Source organism: Symphalangus syndactylus, chromosome 22 (assembly GCF_028878055.3).
Source record: "Symphalangus syndactylus isolate Jambi chromosome 22, NHGRI_mSymSyn1-v2.1_pri, whole genome shotgun sequence".
NCBI lineage: Eukaryota > Metazoa > Chordata > Mammalia > Primates > Hylobatidae > Symphalangus > Symphalangus syndactylus.
Window position 1 is genome coordinate 76,180,698 of NC_072444.2, and position 19,182 is coordinate 76,199,879.

General features: G+C 51.9%; 1 protein-coding gene and 1 long non-coding RNA gene across 7 annotated transcripts in view; one reads left to right on the top strand and one right to left on the bottom strand.

Moving 5' to 3' along the window:
- Window positions 1-19,182, top strand: part of PRKAR1B (protein kinase cAMP-dependent type I regulatory subunit beta) — a 178,391-nt gene that overhangs the window by 99,862 nt on the left and 59,347 nt on the right. For all 6 annotated transcript variants that reach the window (XM_055260864.2, XM_055260866.2, XM_063631101.1 and 3 more), the window contains 2 exons: window positions 14,643-14,704; window positions 15,896-15,942. In XM_055260864.2, coding sequence (XP_055116839.1) covers window positions 14,643-14,704; window positions 15,896-15,942 — 109 coding nt within the window. The remainder of the gene's footprint in view (window positions 1-14,642; window positions 14,705-15,895; window positions 15,943-19,182) is intronic.
- On the bottom strand, window positions 13,615-18,277 carry LOC134735551 (uncharacterized). The gene is made up of 2 exons (XR_010118747.1): window positions 17,413-18,277; window positions 13,615-14,232 (listed from the first exon to the last, which is right to left on the bottom strand). It is a non-coding gene; the product is annotated as an uncharacterized lncRNA (long non-coding RNA).

Genomic DNA, 19,182 nt, shown 5'->3' on the forward strand with positions numbered 1-19,182 from the left:
TCCCAGGGGGTTTGAGAACACTGTGCTGTTGACGCCCCAGCTAGGAGCAGGAGCTCTGCTTTCCATGACGGCCAGGACTGAGTTATTGCTATTTAGAGAGAATTTTTTGGAAACTTGTAGTCAACAGAGACACGGAAGAAGCCTTCACCTAAACAGTGGACGAGGCTAAACACAAGCCAGGATGCTGTGTCCGGAGCACTGGGATCCCAGCAGATGGGAACCCTGGGTCTTGGGCTGGGACAGAAGAGATAGGACCGAGATGCCAGCACCCAGGGTCTGCCCAAGGGTTTAGGCCACTTCCTTTCCTTAAATAACGTTGACCTAAGGTTTAAATCAGCAATGGAGAGACGTTCTTTCCCGACGAGGGCAGCATGTCTAGGTCTTTCAGAACCACTTCTAAAGGAGGACAGAGACTGAGCAAGCCACTCCTTCCCCCCGGATAGCGTCATGTTGAAAAACATAAGAAGTCAGAAAAACGTATTAGTATGCGCTGGAACAAGTGTTCTGCCTTCGGCGGGGTCCTTTTTGGTAAATGTTCTGTTTTCTTCACTCGTCATTCCCGTCTGCTCCTTGTCAATACACATATGTACATTCTCTGCAGACCTACTGTTGGTGCGTATGTGCCTCTGTGTGTTCTGCTCTTTGGCATCATGGGAGGGGGAGTAACAACCCGTGTCCTGGCTCTGATATCCCCCTTCCATCCCTAGGAAGGTTCAAAGATTTTCAAAATAGAGAGTTAAAAAAAACTAAAGATCAGACATGTTGGAAGTGCTAGTAACTCAGTTTGCCTTCTTTATTACTGGATACGATCCTGGCATATTCATGTTCTCCCAGGTCAATGTCATGATACTTTTGTTTAAAAGTCACAAAAATTCTTTGTTTTTTTTAGCCTCAGGCAGACATTTCTAAGATACAGAAATGCAGATTGTTGGAGCGGGAGGAGTGAGCGGGAGGCCCTGTATGGTGTGGGGGTCCTTGCTGCCACCCCTCACCTCATTGCACTTCTGGCTGCATCCCTAGCCTTGGCAGGCACCTGGTGCTCAGGTCTGAGGTGCAGCTTTGAGGGGCTGTGGGCGCCCACCCTTTCTGTTGTCCCCCTCAGGTGGCCTGGGCTCTGAGAACTGGCTGAACCTGTTTGCTTCAGCAGGTGTCTTTGCATGGGTGAGGGCGGGGAGGTGTTTACCTGTCAGGCCACCTCTGGCTGCAGTTCCACAATATATTAGCAATGTAAGCCAACAAAAAGGAATAAAAAAGCCAGAATGATAAAGAGACTGGCTGAGATCGGGGTATGGGCCGCTCCATTTGCATCACTCCTGGGGGATTCTGGGACATGTGTGACCTTTCTAGCAGCACTGGGGGAGTGGCTGCATGGGGTTTGGAACCAGCAGAGACTATGGCAGCAGCTGCTAACCATGGGAGCCCCTTATTCTGCTGAGTGCTTCACAAGCCTCATGATCACTGAGTCCTCCCAGCCGCTTTAGAGGCTGAGCGTGTTGCTGTGCCCATTTTACAGATGGCTTAACTCTTCAGAAACTCAGTCCCCTGGGTCCCTCCAGGCAAGGTTGGGACTTGTACCAGACATGATGAGGTAATGGCCAGGAAGCATCTGTCACGGGGATGGCACCACCCACTGTGACGTCACCCCACACAGGCATCTGTCACCCCTGCTCAATAGTGAGCCCCTTAGGGAAGGGTTGCAAACTCGGGATCCTGGGGGTTCAGGAATTAAGTGGAAAACATGGAGTCCTTGGGAATTGTGGCAGATTGGAGATGGTCATGCTCCTTCCAAAGTGGGGGTGAGCTGAATTCTTGCTTTGGGAGTACAAGGTCCCTGTGTTGCCAGACTTTTCTTTTTATTTTCTTTTTTCAAAGGAAAGCCAACAATTTGGATTTTATGAATTTTGTAAATTTTTAAATGTTGGGAGATGATTTTGAAAATAGCATCAACATTGGCACATGAAGAAATAGAAAACCTGAAGAGATCTAGAAGCATTAAGCAAGTTGAAACGGTAACCAAAGACCTTCCCTCCCAAAGGGTTCTTTCTGATGGTTTCACTGGTTGAGTTCTTTCAAACATCAGTGAACTGTCTATTCTTACTTCTCAAATTGCTACAGAAAATAGAAACAAGAGGAAGCTGCTAGATCATTGTATGTACTGTGCTGTGATCAGGTGGAGATTATCCAGAATTCAAGGATGGTTCAACCTCGGAATACTCTATCCATGTAAATCACCAAATTAGTAGATTGTAGAGAAAGAGCATGTGACATGTCACATAGGTGTTGGAAAAGGTTTTGACAAAGCTCAACAACTATTGCATAAATTCTTAGCAAACTAAGAATAGGGTCACTTCTTAACTTGGTAAAGGTCATGCGTACCCAACACAGAGCAAACATCCTAATGGAGAATCTTTGGCTATGTGCTCTTTAAGGGAGAGACCACAGTGAGGCTTTGATGGCTTTCATGGTTTAACTGTGCTTGGGAGGTCCTGGCAATGCTATAAAGAAAGAAAAATAAGAGGAGTCAGAGTTGGAAGGGAAGAGAGAAGACAAATTTGATCATGTTTATGGAAACCAGTGTAGAATACACAGAACGACTCTTACATTCTTATGAGTATTCAGCAGGGTTGGTGCAAGCTCAACTTACAAAAATCATCATTAAGAAGCCCAAGGGTTCCATAAATAAATGTACATAATTTTTCTTTGTCAATTTAAAGAAAATTAAAAAATATGGATTCCTTCCCATCACAATGAAGATATTAAATCTGTCTCAACAGAAAGAAAGAGAGAGAGAAAATAAAGAGTCCAAGGGGCTGGGTGGGTGCAGGGAATGAGAGAAGAGACACAGGTGAGAAGTAACTGGAGAATAGAATTTGAAAGGATGCCATTCACGAGGGCAACAGCAACTGAGAAGTGGAATGTGCTTGATACAGATTACAGGAGACTCTAGGGAGAAAGTTTTAAACCTCTATAAGGACATAAAACATGATCTGAATAGGGAGAGGCAGTCTGTATTCTTGGGTGGAATGACTCAACCTGATGATGTCATTTCTCCCTCACATTAATCTCTACCTTCAAAGCAGCTCCACTTCAAATTGCAGCTGGAATATCGTGAGGCAGTAAACACATTCGGAAATGTGAATGAGCTGGGTGCAGTGGCTCATGCCTGTAATCCCAGCACTTTGGGAGGCCGAGGTGGGAGGATTGCTTGAGCCCAGGAGTTTGAGACCAGCCTGGGCAACACAGAGAAACCCCATCTCTAAAAAAAAAAAAAAAAGTAGCTGGGCATGATGGCACGTGCCTGTAGGCCCAGCTACTCAGGAGGCTGAGGCAGGAGGATCACTTGAGCCTAGGAGTTCAAGGCTACAGTGAGCTATGATTGCACCACTGCACTCTAGCCTGGGTGACAGTGTGAGACCTTGTCTCTAAAAAACAAACAACAACAAAACAAAAAACAAAACAACAAAAAGAAAAAGGAAAGGAAAGAATAAAAATTTACAAATAGCTAAGTAATCTTTGAAACAGAAGCACAAAGAAGAGGGACTTCTACCAAGAGCTGAGGCTCAGCAGGAGGCCCTGGTCATAAATGGAGCCAGGTGCCCTGCAGAAAGGGACGGCAGAACAATGGCGTGGGGCAGAGAGCTGAGACGAGGTGCAGGCACACATGGGAGCTCAATATTTAATAGATGCAAGAGGTAGTTTAGTGCAGTGGTTAAGACAAGGACTCTGGAGCCAGATCACCTGGTTTTGAATCCCAGCACCACCATTCCTTAGCTATGTGACCTTGGGCAGGTTCCTTAGCCTCTCTGTGCTTCCATCCTGCTCTCACCTGTATGTGAGGATAAGGGGAGTAATGATCATATATGCCACAAGGTTGTTGTGAGAATTAAATGAGCAACTATGCTTGAAACACTGTATTAGTTTCTAGGGCTGCCATAACAGAATGACAAACTTGGCCTTAACAACAGTGATCTAGCATCTCATGCTTCTGGAGGCCAGAGGTCCAAGCTCAAGATATGGGCAGGGCAGTTTCCCCCTGAGGGCTGTGTGTGGGGATCTGGCCCAGCCTCTCCTTGGCTTGTAGGTGCCGTGTTGCCTTCCTGCTGTGCTTTCGTCCAACTCTTCACTCTGCATGGACACTGTGTTTTCCCTGTGTGTGTCCAAGTCTCCTCTTTTTATAAGGATACCAATCATACTGAGTTAGGGCCAACCCTACTCCAGCAGGACCTCACTTTTTTGAGACAGGGTCTTGCGGCCAGTCTGTGGTGCTCTGTGATGGCAGCCCAGGCAGACATGTCGGACAGTATTTCATTACTTGGTCGTGGGGAAATACTTTCTTAAACAAAACCCACAAAGCAAAAAAGAGGTTACATCAGATGAAAGATGTCTACTTAATTAAGGACATCATGGAAAAGTTAACAGGTGACTGAGTGTAAGAAGATAGTTGGAATATCTAAACTCCACAAGTAACCAGTATCTAAAACACAAGGAATTGCTGCAAATCAGCAGGAAAGAAGGTACCAACCCTTCTATCAAGATGGGCACAGGATGTGAACAGGAAGTTTACAGAAGAGGAAACACAACAGAGGAGAAGCCCTTGAAGAGCAGCTCAGAGCTTAGTGCAGCTCAGAGCTTAGAGATCAGGGAAATGGAAATGCAAACAGAACGGCAGTTCAAAGCTGCATCCCCGTGTCAGGCAATGTGGTGACGTGGGTAGATCTAGGGTATGTGGACTCCATGAAGAAAAAGAAGAAACAGCATGACATCTGTAGCAGGATACCATTTTTTGGTTACATGCACATAGCTTAAGATTCTATGTTTTAAGAGAAAATATACAAACGAGAGGGGAGACCTCAAATATCTTATGGCAATTGCCCACAGACCGAGAGGAATAAATGTATAGACAAAACAAGAACAAATCACGGAGTGTCATGAGCTGAGGGCTCCATATTTGCATCTGAGGTTTAAAGAAAAGATGCTGGAATAGGATGTCCCACAAAACACAGGTGTTGCCAAATGTATGGTCTGTGGGCCTGTCGGGAACAGTGGGGTTTGCTGCCCTGTGGCCCCAGCAGGACCCAGTCTGAGTGTTGTGGCCGCCTGTGAGCTGAGTGCGGGGATATGGGTCTGCGGGCTGTGTTCCTGGACCTTGCCCTGCCTCCACCTCTCCCACCCTCACTCTGGCACTTACCACTGGTGGGGAGGAGCCTGCACTGGTCCTGGGTTGGGTAGGGGTGGTGAGGGGGTCCCAGGAGGAGGGTGGGGGAAAGTGGGTGGGGCCTCTGCTTCCCTGGAGCCCTCCAGGCTTGGGGAAAGTGAACACAGCTCAAGAGTCTGTGTTTTAAGAGAAACCGGGGGTGTCTGTGCAGGGGTGGGGTGTCTAGGCTTTCCCATACAGCCCTTTGCCCAGATAGAGGCTGCGAGTTCCAGCTGGGTGAGCGCTACGCGGGGCCCAGGAGGGGTCTGCTTTCCATCCGACCTGCCACGTCCTGGGCTCTGCTCCGGGAGGGGCCTAGAGCCTGCTGCCACCCCTTGGGTTCACAGGCCCAGGCTCTGCCTCCTGCCAGGACGGGGGAAGCAGATGGAAAGCTGGGGCCGGGACAGCATCTGGAATGGACCAGGGTGACAGTCGGTGACAAGGGCGCATCACCCAGTGTGACTGTTCTTAACCTACAGGGCTGGGTGGGACTTGACCAGCTGGCCTGACGTTAGTGTGGTCTGAGCAAATGACTAACAAATAGGTTGTGCCCAACACATTTATTTGCACACCAAAAATTAGCTTGCTTTTAAAATGGCATTTAGTTAGTTGGGGGTGGTGGTTTGGGCTGGTGGTCCCATCTACTCAGGAGGCTGAGGCGGGAGGATCGCTTGAGCCCAGAAGGTCGAGGCTGAAGTGAGCTGTGATGGCACCACTGCACTCCAGCCTGGGTGGCAGAGTGAGACTCGGTGTCTTTAAAAAAAAAAAAAAAAAAAAAAAAGGCACTTGGTCCGGCGCAGTGGCTTACACCTGTAATCCCAGAACTTTGGGAGGCCAAGGCGGGCGGATCATGAGGTCAGGAGTTCGAGACCAGCCTGGCCAACATGGTGAAACCCTGTCTCTACTGAAAACACAAAAATTAGCTGGGCATGGCAGCGGGTGCCTGTAATCCCAGCTACTCAGGAGGCTGAGGCAGGAGAAACACTTGAACCTGGGAGGTGGAGGTTGCAGTGAGCCAAGATCATGCCATTATACTCCAGCCTGGTTGACAGGGTGAGACTCTGTCTCAAAAAAAAAAAAAAAAGGCACTCGGGTGTTGGGGTTTAGATTTTAAAATAAACAAGAAAACCCCAAACTTTCCTGGGTTTAAATTACCCAGGATGAGCACTTGGCTGTTTTTATTGGATAGGGAATAAAGGGCCCGAGGCGCTTCACCCCATTTGCACTTTTTTTCCCAAAAATACATGAGGTTGGGATTCATGGGTGGCTTTTGGCCTCAAGGTCAGATCTTGTCCTGAATGTGTCTTTGAAGACGTCAGTGCCGCGGGCGAGACTAGGAACCACACCTTAGAGCTGGGTGTGGAGGGAAAAGGCTGGGCTCTGAAGTTGTAGCCATCAGCAGGGAGGGAGGCCGACAGACCCCCAGCCGAGGTGGTGCGTGGCGCTGGGGTCTGGTGGCCGGCGAGGAGCCGCTGTGCGATGGCTGCCACAGCAGAACCGGATAGAGCGTGCTCCTGGGACCGCAGCCTGAGGAAGCCAGGCCTGCCTAGCTTGGATGAGCCCCTCCAGCTGGCAGGACACGGCTCTGGAGAGACCCTGGGCTCCGTCACTGTTTCCCAGCTGGTCCCCTGGTCCCCCAGATCAGTGAGGACAAAGTGAGCCAGGCAGGCCTGGGGGGCACAGGTGGTGGCTGCGTTTGGCCAGAGGTGGAAGCGTGACTCTGGGCAGGTGGAGGGGGAAGGAAGGTCCCCCATCTGCAGTGGTCTGTGGTTGATGGAGATCTCTGACCTCTCCAGGCCCTGCGAGTCTGTCCGGAGAGACCTCGTTTTGCCAGTGAGAGCCAGGGGGGCTGCCTCCAGCACAGGGGGCCAGGATCTGTGGCGAGGACCCACTACACCAGACAGGGCCTGTACCTGAGGAGCTGAGACCCACCCAGTGTTCTGCGTGTGCACCCGTGGGCAGGGCTGGGCCTGGGAGGGTCTCAGCAGTGGTGAGAGCACAGCCCCCGCCTGGGCTCAGCCTCAGCCTCAGCCTCAGCTGCTTGCTCTCTCTGTCTCTCTCTGTCTCTCTCTCTCTCTCTCTCTTTCTTCCTCTCTCTTCCTTTTTCTTTCTCTCTCCCTCTTTCTCTTTCTTTTTTCTTTCTTTTTCTTTCTCTCTCTCTCTTTCTGCCTCTTTCTCTCTCCCTTTTTTCTTTCTGTCTTCCTTTTTTTTCTCTCTCTTTCTCTCTCCCTTTCCCTCCCTCCCTCTCTGTCTCTCTCCTTCCTTCCTTCCTTTCTTTCTTTCCCTTTCTTTCTTTTTCTTTCTTTCTCTTTCTTTCTTTCTTTCTTTCTTTCTTTCTTTCTTTCTTTCTTTCTTTCCTTTTTCTCTTTCCTTTCTTCCTTTCTTTTCTTTCTTTTCCTTCCTTCCTTCCTTCTTCCTTTCTCACTTTCTTTTTTTCATTTTTTATTTTTATTTATTTATTTTTTTGAGATGGAGTCTCACTCTGTCACCCAGTCTGGAGTGCAGTGGCGTGATCTCTGGTCACTGCAACCTCCGCCTCCCAGGTTCCAGCAATTCTCCTGCCTCAGCCTCCCAAGTAGCTGGGACCACAGGCGCCCACCACCATGCCAGGCTAATTTTTTGTATTTTTAGTAGAGATGGGGTTTCACTGTGTTAGCCAGGATGGTCTCAATCTCCTGACCTTGTGATCCACCCGCCTCGGCCTTCCAAAGTGCTGGGATTACAAGTTTGAGCCACCGCGCCAGCCTTCTTTCTCTCTGTCTCGCTCTTTCTCTTTCTGCCTCTCTCTCTCTCCTTCTTTCTGTTTTTAGAGACAGGGTCTCGCTCTGTCACCCAGGCTGGAGTATAGTGGCACAATCTCAGCTCCCTGAAGCCTCAACCTCCTGGGCTCAAGCAATCCTCCTGCCTCAGCCTCCTGAGTAGCTGGAACCACAAGTGCATGCTACCATGCCCAGCTGAATTTTTTACCTTTTTTTTTGAGACAAAGTCTTGCTCCGTCGCCCAGGTTGGAGTGCAGTGGCACGATCTCAGCTCACGGCAACCTCTGCCTTCCGAGTTCAAGCGATTCTCCTGCCTCAGCCTCCCAAGTAGCTGGGATTACAGGCATGCACCACCACACCAGGCTAATTTTGTATTTTTAGTAGAGACGGGGTTTCTCCATGTTGGTCAGGCTGGTCTCAAACTTCTGACCTCAGGTGATCCACCTGCCTAGGCCTCCCAAAGTGCTGGGATTACAGGCATGAGCCACTGCGCCCGGCCACACCCAGCCATTTTTTTTTACTTTTTATAGAGACGGGGTCTTGTTATGTTGCCTAGGCTGGTCCCAAACTCCTGGGCCCAGCGATAATTTCACCTCCTTGTGGTGCTCGGCCTCCCAAAGTGCTGGGATGACAGGCATGAGCCACCCACCACATCCGGCCCATGTCAGCTTCCTAAGCCTCAGCTTCCTTGTCTGTGAAGTGGGGCAGTAATGGGGCCTGTGGCGGTGAAGTTCAGAGGAGGGGATGTAAATGGGGCATTCTCTCGAGCGGAAGGCATTCAACCCAGCCTTTGTCAGAAGACTCGGGTCTTACCTTTGTTCCACCGTCTTGGAGCTGATGAGTCAGGTTGAATCTGTCATTCTGCGCATCCTGTCATATATGCTGCTGAGTATTTTGTGTACAGACAGTCCTGAGTGGCTGAGGTTGGGCAGATGTAGCCAGACTATTGACAAAGGCTTCCTGTGAGTCTGCAAAAGTGCCCAGCCCTGCGTTGGCCTGTCCTGGTCTGGCGTGCGGGGCACAGAGTCTGCAGGCGTCTACCATCTGGGCCTGGCTCCCCTCCTCTCTATGGGCCCCGCACCTCCCGCCCCCCGTGCTGACCTGCACCTCACAGTCCGGTTCCCTGGGTGGTGGACGAGTCCTTGGGTGTCTCCCACCCGCTTGGTGGCAGCCCTGCTTGCCCCTGCGGGGACCTCACAGCACTGCACCCACTCGGCTCCACAGGCCTCCCTGTCCTGGGGCCGGGAGAGGTCTCTGCAGGCTGGGGAGGGGTTTCTGGAAACATTCTCAGGTGAGCATTCCCGTGCAAGTCCCAACCTGCGCTTGTCTTGGCTTGGGAGGCCCGGAGCAGCTGGAGGAGGAAGGAAGTGGCATTTCTAGGAGCCGATGGTGTTTTCCAGGCGGGCCTGGTCGTGGCTTTTTCGTCCTCGGTGTACCATGTCGGTCTGTGGGCCCTTGTAGTGGGAACTGGACCCGTCTCTGCAGGTATTGGAGCGGATTCACAGAGCAGAACGATCGGCTGAGTTACTCACGTTCAACCCCGCGTGTGTGATTTCAGGGGCTGAGCTTGGCGCGCCGTCTCCTTGCCTTTTGAAGGCGAGTCTGGCCATGAACCGAGCTGCTGGTTCCGATCCCGTAGCTTCCTCGGGTGTTGTGGGCTTGGAGTCTGTGCCACACTCAGAAAAGCACATTTTTGTGTTTTAAAGTCTACATTTTGCCTCTTTTGGTTGCTCTAAAAACGTTAAGAGCCTTAAGTCTGCCCTGAAGAGTATGTGTTGTGTTTTCTCCAGTGATGAACGGCCTCATTTTTAAAATTATACAGATTTACAATTTAATTATAGAAAATTAGAAAATACACGTCAGTACAAGTAATAAAAAAGAAAAAAAAAGAAAGAAAAAGAAAAAACACATTAAAATGACCCAACCCCACCTCCTCTCCACCCCACAGTTGCTATTAGCCTTATGGTGCATATATAGCCTCTCGGTTGTTTACTTTATGGTTGTGCTTTTAAATTGTACAGTTTCATCAACACCCTATTTTCACTGGCAACACTGTGAACACCTTTATTCCTTGTTACATGTATCTACACCACCATTTTTAATGACCACACAGTGTTAGGTTGTTGAGAAGGACTGTGATTTATTTAATAAAGCCTGTATTGCTGACAGTGCTTCAGTGAATATTATTACAATATTTTTACATCTTTTCATAGTCATCCAGTTGTTTCTTCAAGTTCCTAAATGTGGAACTGATGGTCCAAGGGTGGCCCCTCCAACAGCTTTTGATATTTGTTGCAATGCCCTTAAAGAGGCAGTGCCATCCTTCCATTCATCCTTCCAGGCATCCGTTTTTTCTTTCACTTTTCCCTTCCTTCCTCCCCTCTATTAGCCACCCATCCATCATCTGTCAGCCCACCCACCTGTCCATACATCCATCTATCCCTCCACCCACCCACCTGTCCATCCATCCATCCATCCATCCATCCATCCATCCATCCATCCATCTGTTAATCTACTCACACACCTGTTCACCCATCTGTCCGTCCATCCATCCATCCATCCATCTGTCCATCCATCCATTAACTACTCACCCACCTATTCATCCACCCACCTGTCCATCCATCCATCTATCCACCCATCCATCCATTGATCTACTAACCCACCTGTCCATCCATCCATCCATTCATCTACTCACCCACTTGTCCATCCGTCCATCCGTCTGCTCACCCACCTGTTCAATCCACCCACCTGTCTGTCCATCCATCCATCCATCCATCTACTCACCCACCTATACATCCATGTGTCCATTCACTCATCCATTCATCCACCCACCCATCCAACCATCCATATTGTGCTGAGGACCTTCTGAGTCAGACCTGGGCTGGCACTGCAGCCTGCAGTGAACATGTGGTCCCCATCTCAGAGCTCAGTCAGCTGTGGGAGGCAGGGAGTCAGCTGTGGGAGGCGGAAGCCATCCACAGAGTGAGAAGCACAGGAACTGAGGTGTTGCAGGAGGGGGAGGCATCAGGATCAGGAGTGGTGTGGGTGGGGGCTTTCAAAAGGTTTGTGATCTCTGAGCCACAGGCCAGGTGAGACTGGAACCTGAGACGGGCCGTTTCCTGGAAACCGTCCTGACCCAGCACCGCCGGCCAGCCCTGACCCAAATAGCAGGGGCTCCTTACTGGACGCCTGCCCGAAGAGAGCTGGGGGTGGCGGTCCCAGATGCTCAGGCCCTCAATCCCCAGCTTAGAGACCAGTCCAGGGCACAGATGGAGAGAGAGACAGAAAGAGGGAGGGGTGGACGAGAGGGAGGCACTTGCTGTGCTCGGAGGAGGGCTCTGCCCCTAGGGAAGCCAGACCATGGAGGAACGTTGATGAGAGGGGCTTCAGCCTGACTTCACCTCTTCCTGGCTTCTTGACCTTGGGTGAAGTTACTTTGTGTCTTGTTTCCTTATCTGGAAACTGGACAGAACAGCAGTGCTGACCTCATAGGGGCGGGTGAGGATGGAGCAAGAGACAGACCAGGGGCTCTGCCCTCGGCCCCCGCAGGAAGGGCCGGCTGGAATGTCTTCATGTTTTTCTTTCTCTTACCAGGCCTGAGAGCTGGGGGGCTTTCCATGTCCCCAGAACCCAGCACAGCCTCTGATGCAGAAGTGCTAAGCTGTGTTTGTTGATGGGGTGGGTGGGGCAACCCACATGTGAGACAATTTAAAATCTGAGCCAGCAGCTTCACTTAACCTTCCAGAGTGACTGCTGGATTAGAAGAGAAAACTGTTTTTCTTTTTACAGACAGAAGAGGCCAGGGCCTTTTAATGCCATTAAGTGCTGAGAGAGAGAGGAAGTCACGGGGGTTTTGTGTGAAAGGGGCAGACGGTGGAAAAGGAGGGTGAAGCCGTGCGGTGGGGACATGGACAGAGTTGACCGCAGCTCAGGGCTGTTGCCCGGAGACGCCTGTGTTCGGGCCTTTTCGGCGATGAGCTGGTGACATTCGGGCATTAAAGTTTCTTCTGAAGAAAAATGCAGCTCCCAGATCTTTTGATACACGAGGCTGGGCTCTCTGGGCTCTGCTGATCACAGAGAGTTGGGAACTGTGCTCATCTGCGGGCGCACACCTGGGGAGATGAGGGACACCTGTGTGGCCAACGGAGCACCCCAGCGGGGTTCATTTAAGAGGCGCTCCAGGAGGGGCTGCTCTGAACGGGGCCACGCCCAGGCACCTGGGTGTGTGGAAAGTCGGCTTTCATTGGTACCAAGGACTGAACAGCCCCTTCTGGAGACCGAAACCTCCCAGGAAAGGTTTCAGCCGACCCCTGCCTTTGCTCAGGCTCCGGTAGAAGCACGTGCGTGGAATGTGAGCCTCGAGTCATCGGGGTGCAGCCACATTGACCTGCCCCCTGCTCATGGGGAGTTTTGTCGTGTCCATCGTGGCCCAGCGTGTGATGGCAGGAACCAGAAGCACTGGAAACGTCCATCGGGGCAGGAACGGGTGAAGGAGCGAGGTTGTTCATATAGAGAGTGCCAGGCAGGGCAGGTGCAGTGGCTCATGCCTGTAATCCCAGCACTTTGGGAGGCCGAGGTAGGAGGATCGCTTGAGGTCAGGAGTTGGAGACCAGCCTGGGCAACATAGCGAGCCCATCTATTAAATAAAAAATGAAAATAACCAGGTGTGGCGGCATGTGCCTGTAGTCCCAGCTACTCGGGAGGCTCAGGTGAGAGGACACGTTAAGCCCAGGAGTTCGAGGCTGCGGTGAGCTGTGATCGCACCCCTGTACTCCAGCCTGGGCAACAAAATGAGACCCCATCTCTTAAAAAAAAAAGAATACTAGGCAGCCGTAAAAGGAGCAAAGAAGCTTCCAGATTTGTGTTTTCACCCAGGTGCATTTCAGAAAATATGCGTCAGGAGGGAGAATAGAATCCTGAAAGGGTATCTTTCTGTGATATGCACTGATGCAGACACCACTGGACATGCACGATTTTCACGGGTGGACACGTGTGGTCACGGATGCCCATGTGTGAAGAGGCGACGCAGAGCAAGCGTGATGGAGGCGGCACTTGCCCTCCATGCCCGGGCCTGGAGGAGGCTGGAGCCGCAGCTGTGATGCCGGACAGCTTTCCAGGAGAGAGCGGTGGAGGCAGCAAGGTCCTGAGCCGGGTGGTGTGGGGTACACAGTGTCCATTGATTACTTAAGGCATTTAATGGAATATTTTACCATTATAAGTTGAAATATTTTTTTAAAAAAAGAGGGAGGAATTGTAAAATGATTTCTTAAAGATCTGTTCATTCTGAGAACCCATACTTTGTGGTTTTGAAGAAATGCAGTTTAGAGCGCAGTGCCAGGACGGCTCCTGCAGATGTGCACCAGGGAGGCTGTGGCCAGGAAACGTCCCCACCAGGGCCAGGTGCCTGGGACTGGGGCTGGGGCAGCATGGCCAAGCCCCACCACCCAGGTGGGCGGGCAGTGGAGGGCCCCCAGCTCTCCCCCAGCCCTGCCACCCACTGACCCCTCCCCAGGTGGGAGGACAGTGGAGGCCCCGCGGTTCTCCCTACAGCCCTGCCGCACACTGACCCCTCCTGCAGTTCTGCCCCCGTCCCGGAGGAAACAGGAAACTGAGTTGCCAGGGAAGTTGGGAACAAGGACTCAAAAAAGAAGCACTCTTAAATAGAGAGAAAACAACCACTATTTTAAGAATGACTTATTTATGGGCCCTGGAATCAGGAGGGTCAGGGCTGTCTGGATCTTTGATTTCATGTTTCCTGGGTGGCTCAGCCCCCATCCCTGGGAGTCAGGGTGCACCTGTGGGCCCACAAAGGTTTCCAAGAATCTCCTTTTTAAGTAATCAGGGCAGGCAGGAGGCCGCCCTCGGAGTGTCCCCGTGGGTGCACTCCCTGCGTAGGTCTCTGGTTTCTCTGTGTCACGTTGTGGGCTGAGTGCTCGTTGAGGGGTCCGGTCTCCGAAGGTGGTTATTGCGTCGCTGGCACCGTGTTGTGGGGCAGGCGCCTCTCTACCTTCCTGGCGACAGGTGCTTCCCCACCTTTCCCGGGCGCCTCTGCCAGCTCCCCCATGCCCCTTGGGTCCTGTTTGCATGGTCCACTTCACATCCAGATTTGGAACATTGGACAGCCAGGCTTCCTGCTTGGTGCAGCCCCGAGACTCGGCCTCACCGGCTTCAAGTTTGCGTGTCATGAAGGGTCTGTGTTTTCCACAGAGAGGTTCCGAATGCACAACTCACGTCTGTGTCAAGGGTCCCAGGCTTCTCCTTCAACTGAAAGTGTTCTCCCTGAAAGGAAAAAAATGCAGAAGACACGTCATCAAGATTGTTGGTCGTATTCTAGTAGAATTGTATTTACTGACGGGAGAATGTTCACAATCTATTGTTACTTTTGTTTTTCTAAATGGAGTTCAAAATGCATGTATGGCGTGACCCCATTTCTGTAAAAACCAAAACAGCAAACTGCGTCTGTGCACAGAACAGAAATGGGGCTGGGAGGTTGTGTGCCCAGGGCTTGCGGTGCCATCTCGGGCCTCGGGTCATGAAGGATTTCAATTTTCTTCTTTAACTCTCATGGATTTTCTCATTTTCCCCGATGACTGTGAAGCGATTCACACAAGACTGTGAAATGAGGGGAGGAAGGGTTTAAATGTCCCCATGCCGCCTGCAGCCCTAATTTGGTGTGTTTTGCTTTTCAGTGACATATTCGATGCCATGTTCCCTGTCACTCACATCGCTGGGGAGACCGTTATACAGCAAGGTACGTTCTGCCTGCTCCTCTGAGCCAAAGTCCAGAGGGGAAAAATGGACTATGCACTTAAAAAAAAATAGTATAAGGGCAGGCACGGTGGCCCACACCTGTAATCCCAGCACTTAGAGAGGCTGATGTAGGCAGATCACCTGAGGTCAGGGGTTCGAGACTAGCCTGACCAACATGGTAAAACCCTGTCTCTACTAAAAATAAAAATTAGCTGGGCGTGGTGGCGGGTGCCTGCAATCCCAGCTACTCCAGAGGCTGAGGCAGGAGAATCGCTTGAACCTGGGAGGTGGAGGTTGCAGAGGGCTGAGATCGCACCATTGCACTCCAGCCTAGGTGATAGAGTAAGACTCTGTCTCAAATTTCAAAAGTGTGTATATATATATATATATATATATATATATATATATACTTATACATACATACACACATATAACATGCACATGGGTACATATATGCACGTATATGTGCACACGTGTGTACATGTATACGTATATGTACACATATATACATGTGTGTATGTATAAAATAGATACATGTATGTATAAAACTAAGTAAATATAAAATAAAATATATGTATAAAACTAAAGTAATATAAAATTATATATATATATATATATATATATATATATATATACATACACACACACATACACACATACATGTATAAAACTCTCATTGTTAGGCCGGGCGCGGTGGCTCACACCTGTAATCCCAGCACTTTGGGAGGCCGAGGCGGGTGGATCACCTGAGGTCAGGAGTTCGAAACTAGCCTGACCAACATGGTGAAACCCCATCTCTACTAAAACTACAAAAAAATTAGCTGGGCGTGGTGGCAGGTGCCTGTAATCCCAGCTACTCCAGAGGCTGAGGCAGGAGAATCGCTTGAACCTGGGAGGTGGAGGTTGCAGTAAGCGGAGAGCCTGACTCCGTCTCAAAAAAACAAAAAGCAAACAAAAAGAAAAACACCTCTCATTGTTTAGAGAAAGTTCACTAATGAAACTTAAGAACAGGCTCTTTAACAAGTTATCTCAATGTTTCCATAATGTTGTCATTAAAAAAGAATTGATGGCACCCAGGGTGTTGCCCGACGAGGGTTGCTGCAACAGTGTTGCAAAAGTTGTTTGCAAGAGAAACTGTAACTTGTATGTCTTGATGTACTTTGTATCTGTTGACTTTCTTCTTTTGTTACAGGGAATGAAGGAGACAACTTCTACGTCATTGATCAAGGGGAAGTGGATGTGAGTGTCGCTAACTGTCTTTGGAAAATAGCGCGTCTTTGCGTGTCCGGGGTGAAGACTTGTCCTCCAGGCAGCACTAGGCCTCCAGCAAACACTGCGCTGAGTGCCGTATTTCTAGTGTTTTAATCCAGAAATGCAACTGCTGTCTCTTAGAAGAGAATGTGGGAATATGAGAAGTGCAGAGGGAAACGAGGGTGATGCTGGCAGGTGCCAGCAGTGACCTCAGGTCTTCCAGGGCCGCTGTATTCTACTTGTCCGCGGGCTGGGACTGCTGGGTGCTGGCCAGGGCGGTTCTGTTTGACCCAGTGCCGTCTCCAGATCTGAGGCTGCTGAATACACCAGGCTCACCCACCACATGGGACGTTAACATCTCAAAGTGGGTGGGAGAGTGATGTGCTTACAGACCCCATAGGACTGACGACTTCACGATCAAACAACGGCTGCCTTTTGCGCCTGCGTTCGGCTCCCAGCTCGGAGCATCCAAGCCGTGAGTCGGGTCTCACTGTGTCACCTTCCCACGCTTGTCTCAAGGGCATCTTTTGTGAGATGCTCCCACTGTTTTGGAAGGAGAAGCATCCTGTCCTCTGGACATCCTGTCTTGTGCCCCATGGCCAGGCCATGTGTATGTGTATGTATAAAATAGATACATATATGTATAAAACTAGGTAAATAAACACATACACATGGCATATGACATCACCCCTGGCCCCGTGGCCCAGTCTTGCCCAGAGTCTCTGGCTCCCATCTCTTCCGCCGTCCGGTTTAGAGCCCGGGTGCTCTGGCGTGAAGGCTTTGAGACCCCCCTCATCCCCTGCTGGGCTCCTGTTCCACGGGCCGCCCCCTGCACGGCGGCCCGACCTTGCCGGTGCGGAGCTGATGGCACAGCCTCTGGGAAAACACCCGCTAGGAGTTTGTTTCCCTTTGAATGAGGCCGGAGCCCCTGGCGGAGTCAGCAGGAAGGACCTCAGTGACACCGTCCTCCCTCAGTTCCTGGAATCCGCCTGCACTGGCAGCCCCAGGGCCTTGGTGTGTGTCCCCCGCTCTGCCGGGAACCCCGTTAGCTCTTGCTTCTCCTTCTGCTCTCTGCTAAATGTCGCTTCCCAGTGGGCGTCAGCAGACATGCCCCACGCCTCCCTCATAGGACCCTCTGTGGCTCGTGGTGATGACATCTCGTGAGACCATCTCTTTACGGCGTTTCCGCACACAGACTGGAAGCCCCCACAGTGCAGGACGCTTTGGGGGTTCTGCTATCCGAGACGGTCACTGCTTCCCAGGCTGGCTGAGTCATCTCTGGGTCTGGGATGCCTGCCTGCCCTTCTCCTTGTCCACCTGCCCCAGGAGGTGGCCTCCACACTCTGCCGTGCAGGCAACGCCACCCCCGGCTGCCCAGCACAAGCTATTTCGAGGTTTGGCCCCCGGTGGCTGTGCCTCTGTCCAGGCCATGCTATTCTGGGGAGGGCATTTACTCACTTGTTTCCGTGGCAGCCACGGAGTCTGTCCCCCATCTCGCCTGTTTCTGGGAACCTGAGCGGGCCCACTCTGCTTCCGGAGCTGATAGCACAGGAAATGACTCAGGGGTCCCACCTCCCCGCGAGGGGCACGCGCCTCGGGCCTGGCCCGCACAGGCGGAGAAAGAGCCGGTTTCTCTTCTCCCTGGTGTGCTCTGTCCTGAGCTGGAACCCACAGGCTGGGCCCCTAGACCGAGCCTCTGGGGCAGACCTTTGTGTCAGGGAGTGGGGGTGCTCCTGTCTCCCCCAAAGATGGAAACTGAGGCAGGTGCCAAAGGTCCCGGGTACTGCCCGGCCTCAGAGGAAGTGTGGAGGGGGAAGGCTGGAGGGCGGCACTGGCGGGTCAACCCTGGGCTCGGCTGCCAGGCCACAGAGTCATCTCCTGCTGGCTTTGCTTCGAGTTTAAAAAAAGCCTAGCCCAGGAAACAGAGAAGCCAGAGGAGGATGCGGCCAGCATACCAGCCGGGCATCGTCCTGGGGCCTGGGCCCGTCCCAGGAGGTGGCCCCGTTGTGCCTGGCATCCAGACACCAGGGCCTGATGGGGGGCTGCAGGCAATGGGGCTCAGCCCCCAGCAGATGGGGCAGGGCTGATCCCAGAGAGACCCTGGCAGCCCAGGCCTGCCCAGTGGTCAGCAGTGCTGAGGGCAGAGCCGCCTCTGCGGGAGGTATGGGATGGGCAGGTTCCTGACTGGACCCAACACTTTCCCCCAGCCCCAAATCTCATGCTACTCACAGCCCCTCTTCCAGTTCACACTCTGGGTCCTGGTGTCACCATGTCACCTCCTCCCCCGCCCTCTCCACTCTGGGTCCTGGTGTCACCTCCTCCCCCGCCCTCTCCACTCTGGGTCCTGGTGTCACCTCCTCCCCCGCCCTCTCCACTCTGGGTCCTGGTGTCACCTCCTCCCCCGCCCTCTCCACTCTGGGTCCTGGTGTCACCTCCTCCCCCAACCCCTCCACTCTGGGTCCTGGTGTCACCTCCTCCCCCATCCCCTCCACTCTGGGTCCTGGTGTCACCTCCTCCCCCATCCCCTCCACTCTGGGTCCTGGTGTCACCTCCTCCCCCACCCTCTCCACTCTGGGTCCTGGTGTCACCTCCTTCCCCATCCCCTCCTCTCTGGGTCCTGGTGTCACCTCCTCCCCCATCCCCTCCTCTCTGGGTCCTGGTGTCACCTCCTCCCCCATCCCCTCCTCTCTGGGTCCTGGAGTCATCATGTCACCTCCTCCCTCTGCCATCTCCTTCCTGGGTGTTTATTGAGTGCCTGCTTTATGCCTGGCACTTGTGATGGGGAGGACCTGGTGCCTGCTCTGGTGTGGGGGATGTTGTGGCTTAATGGGGGAGAGGGACCAAGAACAGGAAATTAGCCAATGAATGTCCTGACTCTGGTTCTGCCCTTCTTGTCCCCTTTGCTTTAATTCCTGCTCTGCCTCACAAACTCCTACACACCCCACAAGACCCCGCCAGGCCCAGCTCATCTATCTGCGGCTGGGCTTTGATAGATACTGACCTCGGCAGACGACCGAGGACCTGCCTCCCTGCGGTGGGCCTGGGAGCCCCATAGGTCCCCACTGAGGCCTTTCTTCCCCTGTGGAATGCCTCTCCCTCTTCTGTGTCTGCCGATGTCATTCAGATCTTCCAATTAAATTCCAAAGGCATCTTCAAGGTGCCGGTTTGCATCAGCAGAGCTTGGGGTTGAGGCCACCTCCAGGAATTCTGTTTTCCACATTCTTTGCT